Below are 11041 nucleotides of genomic sequence, written 5' to 3'. Positions count from 1 at the left end.
TCGTCGTGAAGAAGGGTGTGTCTCGGTATGAACACAAGGGAAAATAGCGCCCCTGGTGGTTCTTTCAACTTTTTCACCCTAAACATTTCTAAACGGAAACGGACTGTCTAATGTTTCTTGAGAAGCAAATGCTGTAAAAGTAATTCATTTCAATTCGCTCAATGTACAGTGTAGGATCTATTCGTTTTATTTAAATATATGCAGAATGATGAATAAAATGCACTGACAATAATGTGTACTTATAATTTAGTATTTTAAGAGAAATCCACGTCGTAATATTTATATATTATGCAATACATTATCATATATTTTTCCAAAAAATGTATATGGCTCAGAAGCTCCAGCTTGACACCAAACAATGGCATTTAAGTATCATGTAAAATTCCAATATCTTTCTATATACATGATCAAATCCACTTCTTTCCCACGTTCCAAAAACGGGCATGGCAGAATAATATGCGTTAATTTATCCATTTTGTGATCCGCTTTACCTTCACAAGGGTCACGGGTTGTGCTGAAGTTGAACCCAGCCGTCTTTCGCAGTAGGCGGTGGACACCCTAAACCTGTTGCTCGCCAATCCCTTGGTGTTCAGACAAGAACAATCAATTGCACTCAAACTCACACTTAGTGACACTTTTGAGGGTTCAATCAGCCTGTCATGCATGTTTTTGGAAAAGGAGTACGAAAACCCAGGCAGGTATGGGGAGAACATGGAAACTCTCCACAGGAAAGTCGACGCTGGAATCGATCCCGGTACCCCCTGCCACTGTGAGGTTGATGTGCTACCCACTGGACACCGGGCCGCCCTCAAAGGCTAATAGAACATTCTAAATTAATACAGTATATCTGCTTTGGAGCGGCCAACCAGTTTAAAGGACAACCGATGTCACCGGACAAGTTGTGTCCATAATTTGTAAAATGGATTCAAATGACTTCTACTGAGCGTATTTTACAAACATTCCACCGCATATGGCTATATTTTACGTTTTAAGACTCGTGCTGAATATTCAGGAAGTCTTGTTTTTGAGTTGGTGACGAGTCCGTATGTGACTCACTAAAGAACCGCCCCTGACTGTAAAAAAGACGCATTCTAGCGGTCCTTCCATCACGTCAATGTATTTTGCTGTACTTGTTTGGTCTGGGGACCTCGTGTTGCACCCAAAAGCTGCCAGAAGGCCAGAAGAGGGCGTCCAAGCGCCATATAAGGAATTTATCAGCCTGTGGAAACGGAGGTGGGCACAGAGGTCGCCATTTTGTGCCTCTTTTTTTGGGTGAGAGATTTCCCCCCAATGTTGCCTCAAAATGGCACAAATAAATTATTTAATCGACTCCAAACATGTATGCTTTCCTCTTCAGAAATATTTGAATCATATTCATAACTGGATGTGTAACAAGAAAGGATATTCTCCGAATCTGAAGCAATTGTTTTAATTCACTAGCAATGCAAGACGTCTTGGCGTGCCGTCACGAATTGGGGGCCAAAATGCCCAATTCGCAGCTCAGTTTTTTGCAGGATTTGGACAGTTTAAGTCATTTTTATTGGTGTTTTGCATTTGAATAAAAATATCATACTGCGTGTTTTGGGTATTTTAGATGCTATAAAACGTTTTCTGATGTCAGTTAAAAAACAAAAAAGTGACGTTGGTTGTCCTTTAAGGTGTAGCTCAGATGGGCACCAGCATGCCCGCAACCCAAATGAGGATGAGTAAATTAGAAAATAGGCAAATAGATAGATGCATCATTGATGAAGAAATTGACATTTTAATTGAGTAAGCATGTGCTAAAACACACGTATAACATAACGTTTTATATAAAAAAAAATATTAAAGGACAATGTGCATTCGTTAAGTCTGCGCCTGCGCAAATTGGCCTCAGATAATAACGTCAGTCATTGCTAATCGAGCGTCGAATCGCTAATGTTTCGATCTACGGTTATCCCGTACGTCTGACCTAATCGAGGGGACCCTACGTCAATCCTCGGGATGTATTTGTCCTCTGTAGTTCGATCTGCGGTGGCGCATACGGTATGTAAGCGAAACGTTTTGTCACTTTACGCGCATTTGTTGCTATTTTAGTGTTGCGTTTGTTAGGAAATTGCACGACTCCTCACAAGGGCAAAGCGCTGGAAGGCCTCTGAGCTAACCGCTAACGTGAGCATGCTATCCGGGTTTGCAAGGGACTCCCTCTGTCTAGCCTGGATCTCGATTGTTCATTTTCATTAGACAGAAACGTAAACTTAGTTGTTCATTCTCTGCTTCTCAGGTGAGGGGTTTTCACCGATCTGCTGCTCGGACTGGAGCTGGTGGGATATTTGTGGTGCGTACTTGACATGTTCTACATGTAAATGTAGTGAATAAGACACTTACAGTTAATCAAATGCAAATAAACTACGAGATGACTCGTTTGAACGCTACCCATTGATTTCCACGTTGTTTACAAATTGCCCATAGCAATAAAATAAAATGAGTTTGTTTCCACTGTCAAATCTGAACAGTACAGATGGTGTTTTAATCAATCTCGCTACAGGCTTAGGTGTAGTTTAGGTCCTAAACTACATCTAAGTAGAGTATCATAAACTTGAGGATAAAACTGTTGAAAGCAACAATGAGGCAAATGGTGATTCCTCGAAATGTTCACCAAGCACCATCTAAATGAAAATAAACATGATTATTCTCCAAGTATGACCATCCTGACCAAGATTAAAATACTCTAGTGAAGTAAGCCTCTGTGTTAATCAGAAATGGCAACAATGGTTTCATCCATCAATTTTATTATCCATTTATCCTCACACGGGTGGCATATTGAAACGTATCACAGCTGTCTTCAGGCAGTGAGTCGGGTAAAAACCCATTCACACTCATACCTCGGGACATACTTATACTGTTCCATTGACCTGCAACTCATGTTTTTGGAATGCGGGAGAGAACCAGAGTACCCAGAGAAAACCTACACAGGCACTGGGGAAAAAAATGCAAACTCCGCACATGGAAGACCAGAGCTGGAATCATCTGTACCTCTCACACATTTAAAATCACATATGACATTTAATGATAAAATTCAAAAAAATTCTTTGTGACTGCTTTATTTCCTTTATAGGATAGTTGTCCATGTTAAGCGCTTTGTGACAGCTTCAGCTTTTGTTAAAGCGCCATATAAATATCTATTCTATTGTATTGTATGAAAGTGGAAGTCACCAAAAAGTTCTGAATGTGTTCTAAATTGTATTTAAATTAATATTGCCTACCACTGCCAATTGCTTTTTTAACTTTGTTTTCCAGAGGGCACTACTGACTGATTTTTGCTCGCATTCATACAAACTAAAGTAAAGAGGAAAAACAAACCAATTTCTATGTTAATTCTTTCCATGCCCGACCGATGATGACCTCTTGATATTTCCTTGGCGGATTAAATGATAATGGCGCATCATCCTCAAAAGGTTGGAAGTTTCCACAAGTATGTCCTGGGACCTTGTTGCCTGTGAGATGGAAATGCTGGGACAGCACAATGGAAACATGCCATGGTTTCACTGTCCCTTGACAGGAACGTCTATTCAACATATCTAAAAAAAAATTGTGGAAGCAAAGAAAAATAAAAATAAAATAAAAGCATTTTCTGTAGGGTTAAAATGGTCGGTGCGATGAAACAAAGGCGTTTTGGAAACAATTAATTGACTTTCTATTATTTCCCACGGGAGACACTTATGAAGAAAAATATCCCAGAACAGATTGCGTTCCACTCTGGAGGTTATGTTGTACTTTTCCATATGTTAACGAATGCTCCGCCTTTTCTCTCTTTTCAGCACAGGGACACACCGGACAACAATGCAGACATGCCGTTCGAATTCACAGAAGAGAATAAGAAGGTAACCACTTGTGACATGTAACTTGTATCCCTACTACTGAATTATCATGCATTGCACTACTGCTACGATCCATCAAAGTTACATCACCAATTCACTCCCTATTTTAGGTGTCTTTATAAACAGGTTTCTTGACATTCCTCCGTTAAAATTCCTCAAGGATAAAGAATGACAGCATACTTAAAGGACAACCGACACCATTTTTTGTTAACCTAACTGACATCATAAAAACGTTTTATAGCATCCAAAATGCCCAAAACACGCAGGCTGATATTTTTAGTCAAATGCAAAACACCAATAAAAATGAGTTAAAGTGTACCCCGCAATGGTTCACAGTGGATCTACGTGAGAAGGACGGGTGTTAGCCCGGGGCGCCTCTTCGTCGGGCAATCCGGGCGCAGACGTTCATGCGCACACGATAGATGACGCTTACTTGATGGCCGAGGATAAAAACGCCATAATGCCGCCCCTGTGGAAATATTGGGAGAGAAGCCCCTCGAAATAAATAACGGTGTCCTGAGCCTGGGAAGCGGCCTCGCAGTGTAGCCAAATGCCTCGTCATCTAATGGTGAGTTTCAGATGATCCCGCCCCCTTGTTCGTCACGTCACGCCGGGACGTCTTGGCTTGCTCTAGAATCAAAACAATGGCTTCAGATTCGGAGAAGATGCTTTCTTGTTACTCATCCAGTTATGAATATGTTTCAAATAGTTCTGAAGAGGAAAGCAGAAATGATTGCAATCGATTAAAGAAGTCCTCCCGTATCAATTCGAGCCGTCAGGACACCAATGTAGCGCCCAAGCTCCGTTGGAAATGGGCTGATTTGTCTGCTGGGAATTTGTGTCAACTACAATCAAATAGTAGTCTTGGTGCAACACACAACGAATCAACATCACATTATTTATGTGTTTTCCTTCTAATTTCGCCATCAACGCGGATCAACACAAAGTTTTCAGACCAAACAAAGTACCCAAAATGCATTGTGTGTCGCGTTCTCGGTCCGGGGCGTTCCAGACGTGACGTCACGTCAGGCATCGTCACCAACTCGAAAACAAGACAAGTCTTAAAACGTAAAATATAGCTAGCTATATGCGGTGGAATCTTTGTAAAATACGCTCAGTAGAAGTCATTTGAAGCGATTTTACAAATTATGGACACAACTTGTCCGGAGACGTCGGTTGTCCTTTAATGTCTCCTACAAATCATATTTTTGGAGGGGAGGAATTCACATGCAAATGCAGAGGATAGATCTCATTGTGGCAAGGCAGGTTCTACTCAGTGTTGCAAACGTAGTGTTTTTCCCCTCTCCACTATCTTTGTCACTGCTTTATTTCCTGTATATGACAGTTGTCCATGTTAAGCGCTTTGTTACAGTTTCAGCAGTTGCTAAAGCGCTATATAAATCAATAGGTATTGTATGGTATTGTTTGTGACCATGCCGCAATGCCATATAAGATGTGTTTAAAAAAAGCTGAGTTTGTTGGCTGCCTTTCATGCAGCATATGCGTCATCATCCTCAAGCATTTTGTTTTGTCCATAGAGAATCGAAGCTATCATTTCAATGTACCCCGTTGGCCACAAGCAAGCTGCTACCATCCCAGTGTTGGATTTGGCCCAAAGGCAACACGGGTGGCTCCCCGTCAGTGTCATGAACAAGGCAAGATTTTCCATCATGAGAAAGAAAACAAAACGGGAGTGCCGTTCCAACAGCCATGTTGTCTATCAGGTGGCCGAAGTGCTTGAGGTCCCTCCGATGAGGGTGTACGAGGTGGCGACCTTCTATACCATGTTCCTGCGCCAGCCTGTGGGCAAGTACTTCATCCAGATCTGCACCACCACGCCGTGCATGCTGTGCAACTCGGACAGCATCCTGGAGGCCATCAAGAACAAACTGGGTGAGCAAGGGCAGCCGAGAGTGCAGAGAGCCTCTTGCTATTGAGGAGCATGGAAATGAACAAGGGAAGTGTTTTTTTTTTTTTTTTTTTTTTTTTTTTTTTGGGGGGGGGGGGGGGGGTTAGTGTGCATACATGCACGATTATAAAATGGGATATATCAAATGCTGTGTACAAAAAAAAAACAATACAAAATCATTTGAAGTGTGTACAGACGCTCCCCACCTTACGAACGAAATACGTTCCGAGCGGCCGTTCGTAAGGTGAATTTGTTTGTAAGTTGCTTCATTGCTATATTTTGTGGGGAATGTATGTTTAAGTCAAACACTGAATGGGGAAGTATAAAACACAGACGCTCTAACAGTCGTAACATATATACATACACATATATCCATGGTTCTTCAGTAATCCATTACTGAACCTGCTGGCATGTAATTACTGAATTATGTGCCAGCAGCCATTATTATTTTTTTATGCATCGCGTACTACTGGAGCGTCAACTGGGAAGAGGGATTTCCAGCTCGGCAGATCGGGGCCTGAACTCGTTGGCAACACTTCAGCATAGTTGGGCGCTGATTGGTCAGCCTTGGTGTCCGTCGCGTAAACATCCAGCCCTTGAAACCTCCAACGAGTATGCGTGTGCGTGAAGCGCAGAAAGCGGCCAATCTCAAGCAAGCTCGTCCGGAAAAAGGCGTGCAACACAAAATCTAACCTACAGCAGCTCTGTCCAAACATTTTGCAACATACATGTACTGTACCTGCGGAAATGTGCATATGTACCATTATTCATAACTCTAATGTTCCTAAATTGGGGAGCGTCTGTATTACCTTGAAAATTACTGAGGGATGATTTTGAAAAGGTATCCTAAGAGCCCGCTGAGGTGCACTTTGCAGCTTCAAAATCTATCAAAATATCCACTACTAATGTCCTATTAACCATTGTATTATCCTTTCATTGAATTCTGACTTTTATGAATTTGTTAACCCGATTGTATTGCATTTCATGTACTATAGCTATGCTCCAGTATGGCTTTTTTAATGGGGAGAACATATCTATCATGGGAGCAGAGAGCCACAACTGATGATGCACTTTTCATACGTTTATTAAAAGGTGGGAGTTTAAAATGCATTGGAGATTTACAATTAAAATGTATTGGGATAGGACTCCAAGGTTTTTCATATGATGACAGTAAACCGTAATGGACAGTAAAAGTTGTGTGGGAGCAGCGGCAGCGAGACGCAATAGTGTTAAGTCGACACTCTGAAAAGCTCGACCCAACTGTTGTCATTAATTAAAGAATTGGGTGTTTGTGTGTTATGATCACAGGTATCAAGGTCGGTGAGACGACGGCGGACAAGATGTTTACGCTAATCGAAGTGGAATGCCTCGGCGCCTGTGTCAACGCGCCCATGGTGCAGATCAATGACAACTATTATGTGAGTGCTACATCGATTTACAAATTGGCCATCTGTTACCGGTGTCACGATGTAAATTGTTAATGCAAAACCCATTCTAAAGAAATCACATTACTTAAAAGAGCTTTGAATACAGCATTGTCTTCTTTACATACAAGTTTACCGTATTTTCCAGTGTATAAGGCCCACCCAGAAGCCTTGATTTTCTTCAAAAGATGAAGACCCTGCGCCTTAGACGCAGGTGCGCCTTATATAGTAATGTTGAGCCAAACCAGGTCTCGCAACAACTGTCAGCAGCCACGACTCCATTTCCCCCCTGTAGAAGAATAGTGTGTAATCCCAGCCTCTACTGTAGCGCCTTATAATGTGGTGTGCCTTACATTTGGAAAACTTTGTAGATTTATGTATGATATTTGGAAAACTTTTGTCATTTATTGAAGGTGCGCCTTATAGTCCGGTGCGCCTTATATGGAAAACGTTAGAAAATACAACATTAATTAGGGGTGCACCTTATACTCCGGTGCGTTTTGTACACCGTAAAATACGGTAATCTGTTGTCTGAAAACACTTGATGCCATGCGCATTTTTGGTATGTGGGAGGAAACAGGAACACCCGGAAAAACCCACGCAAGCACAAGAACATGCCAACTCCAAATAGGAAGGCCCGAGGGGAAATTAAAACCCTGAGGGTGACGTGCTAACCACCCGCAGAAAAACTTGTGACTGTAAAGTGTCCTTGACAGTTTAGAAATGCGCTTATAAATTAAACTAATAATAATAATAATTATTATTATTAATTTTAATTATTATTACCAGTGTCTGAAACTCATGACAAAAAGTTAGCGGACACCAGGGCAGACATCTCTGAAAAGTTGTCTGCCCGGCCATAAAGTTGCCTGCCCTATTTTCACAACTTGAAAGACAATAAGACGACTAATCGCACATAGAAAAACATTGTTGCAAAGTAAAAAGGATTTTTTTAAATCAAGGATATACCTACCACAAATGCTCCTTTGCTTAATTTATCGTAAATATCCCTTGCTGATGATTTTGCTCCAGTTGTCGTTTGTCCATACACTGTTCGGCATGGTGGACAATGCAATGTTTGCGTTGCCATGTCTGCTACAAGTCACGTGAACTCCTCTTTCTAAGCGCCTTTCAAAACTCTCAAGGACACTTTACAGTCACGGTATAATGTACGTTTATGTTTTGTAGCGTCATAAATTTAGTTCGCTTCTTTTGAATCTTTCTTCTGGGGCTGAGGTTCTGTGCATCTACTTTGGAAAATGATATGCAAATGCACGACCTTATAACGCTCGGGGAAAGTCCGAAGCACGAAGCAGGCTTCTGATATGCTGCCGTGCAGAGTATGCAAATTGCCAAATGAACCGATTTTTATGTTTCCGGTTCATTTGGCAATTTGCATATCAGCCCGCTTCCTGCTTCCGTTTTTCCCGACACGCACAGCAGCCAATCAGAAGCCCGCTTAAAGCAAACCTTGAAGAATTTTTGACCACTTCCGTTTTTGACGTAAAAGTAGCACGCCCCGAGCGTTATAACTGTTCGTCTGTGTGCTCTCATTACAGGAGTGCCATCAAGGTTTCTTCAGGTACTTCCCATCCAAGAGGCTTCGTCAGCGAACTAAAGTCTTACTGGTCGTATCGGCCCTATTCTTCAGACGCTGTTATTACCCAGTCGACCGCCGGGCCCGCACCAATTCAGTGGGCATTGTGCAGAACTTTCTGATGGATGTACCCATCCACTAGGGGGCAGTATAATAAACAGACATCCAACAAAACAGCAAATTGAGACAAAAAAAGCTTCCATATCTGTTGCCTTTGTGCTCTTTTGGGCAGCAGGGGAGAGGTGCGGTGATTTTTTTGAGTACGTAACTTCCTCATCCATGCTATTTTCAAGATTTGGACTTGTTAGCCACACAATGCCATAAAAGCAAGCCAGAGATGTCCAACACAATTTCTTTGCGAATGTCATTCACGTGTTGGCACTACATTTCATTTGACACACCTAATTTCAACCTCAATTTACGACCCATTAGTGATTAATCTTTCCATTTTACGTCACAGGTGTGTGATTTATGAGAAATACACAACTATGCAATTGACCTCTCCTAGGCACAAAAACACATCGCCTGACCCATGAAGCTGAGATTTACTTGCGATTATAGAGAACAAGAGAAGAAACTTGGTCAACGTTTGAGTGGATTTATTTTAATGTTATTATGCATGATTATATTCCAAACAGGGCATCTGTAAAGCTAACATGAGCACGCGGGCATGAGTAATGTTGAAAGAGCAAAAAACATTTCAGTTGATTTGGTTTTGCATGATGATACAAATTTAGCATTTATTTGTGGTTAAAAAAAGTGCAATTCTAAAAATGATCAGGTGGTTAAATAACTCATCGAACATCGAAAAGTCCACCCTGGATTGAGTCTTCATCCATTCACAGCTTTCTCAATAAAAGTTAATTGACCTGCCAAAAAATGTGATTAAATAAAGAGATAAAAGCTTAGCTTTGACGTAGGTCTGCTCCACTAGCAGTGTGCTTTTTCCCCCCCAGGAGGACCTCACCCCAAAGGACATAGAGCATATTATTGATGAGCTCAAAGCAGGCAGAGTTCCGCCTCCAGGGCCCAGGTACATTCGACACTATTTTATTCTATCTATTGACCCTGATAAAGTAACCTTGAAATTATTTTTTTTCTTTATTTTTGTAGAAATGGCCGCTTCTCATGTGAGCCTGCCGGCGGACTGACTTCATTGACAGAACCTCCAAAAGGGCCTGGCTTTGGCGTGAGACCAGACCTGTAGTAGAGTTGTAGCTTTGTCGTTCCAAATGAGCTGCTAATCTTGTATGATGGGTACATATTATGTAAATAAATAAAATGACTGTACATGAGCAGTTTTATTTCAGCGACCACGTTACTTTGTTGTCTGACTAATGTAATGGCATTACGTTCAGTAAACCGAAATATTTCATACTAGCATACAATATATATAATGGTGAGTAGAGTTTTGCTTTTTAGAATGTTGCCGTGCCGATGACCATTTAGTGTTTAGGAGGATTTTCCTGAGCATCTTCATCTTTATTAAGTTCATAAAGTTGCTTGTTCTGTAGCCAGCAACTCCTTGTGCAGGTCCCAAGCCCGGACAAATACAGAGGGTTGTGTCATCACTTGAAACCACGTTTCAGCCTGTCTTTGTTCCACCTCAGAACTGCTTGTTTTTAATTTCTTTATTTCCCGTCTTTCAAGACGTGTTTTTTACATCCTTTGGTCAAAATTTACTTTGGGCCTTCTCTCTCCGTCTAATGTTGATTTTCAATCCTCTAAATACATGTACACAATTTATTTGCCATTATTCACTGTGCCTGTAATGAAAGCGCATACCTACGTTTGGTTCACCCAATGAATGTGAACAACCAGTTCCGAGACAGCGTCCTTCCTTTAACAAAGAATAAGGAGGAAAAAAAGTCATGAATGAATGCGAGCCATTGTGTGATAACGCCTTTTGTCACACACACCGCTGTCACTTTCATCATTGGTGGCGCTCTCGTGTCTGGCCGGGGAGAGGGAGCCGTTCCCCCGCCCATTTCGAAAGCCTGCTTCGCAACATCGTTGAGTTCGCGCATGCGCAAAAAGCCACAAATAACAACCTGCGCATGCGCGCTATGCAAATGTCACTGCGCAACAGATTCGACACGAAAAATAGGCGTCACGGTCTTTCGACAGAAGAGACAGTATTTAGTAGAAAGTTCCGGGGAGAGTTTAAAGGAGAGCCTTTAGATTTCCTCCCCAGAAGGTTCTCCATAGTAACATCAATGACGTGAATGTGCTTCCTTCCTCCCCCTTTTCC

At 41.7% G+C, this 11041-nt stretch overlaps 1 protein-coding gene across 2 annotated transcripts; it reads left to right on the top strand.

Annotated features, from left to right (window-relative positions):
* The first annotated feature begins 1893 nt into the window (after positions 1–1893).
* ndufv2 (NADH:ubiquinone oxidoreductase core subunit V2) lies at positions 1894–10080 on the top strand. Of its 2 annotated transcripts, XM_089007406.1 has the most exons (9): positions 1912–2025; positions 2092–2151; positions 2264–2317; positions 3801–3863; positions 5399–5515; positions 5585–5753; positions 7078–7187; positions 9747–9823; positions 9904–10080. In XM_089007406.1, exons 1-9 carry the CDS (start codon positions 1984–1986, stop codon positions 9995–9997), a joined length of 786 nt encoding a protein of 261 aa, XP_088863532.1. In that variant the 5' UTR covers positions 1912–1983; the 3' UTR covers positions 9998–10080. The 2 variants fall into 2 exon arrangements, with proteins under 2 accessions (XP_088863534.1, XP_088863532.1); XM_089007408.1 differs by lacking the exon at positions 2092–2151 and having other exon boundaries at positions 1894–2025.
* Positions 10081–11041: the final 961 nt, after the last annotated feature.

This window comes from Hippocampus bargibanti, linkage group LG11 (assembly GCF_051943395.1).
Source record: "Hippocampus bargibanti isolate YZ-2025 linkage group LG11, ASM5194339v1, whole genome shotgun sequence".
Taxonomy (NCBI): Eukaryota; Metazoa; Chordata; class Actinopteri; order Syngnathiformes; family Syngnathidae; genus Hippocampus; species Hippocampus bargibanti.
The sequence above is the reverse complement of the archived record's forward strand: the minus strand, read 5'-3'. Positions and strand labels throughout refer to the sequence as shown.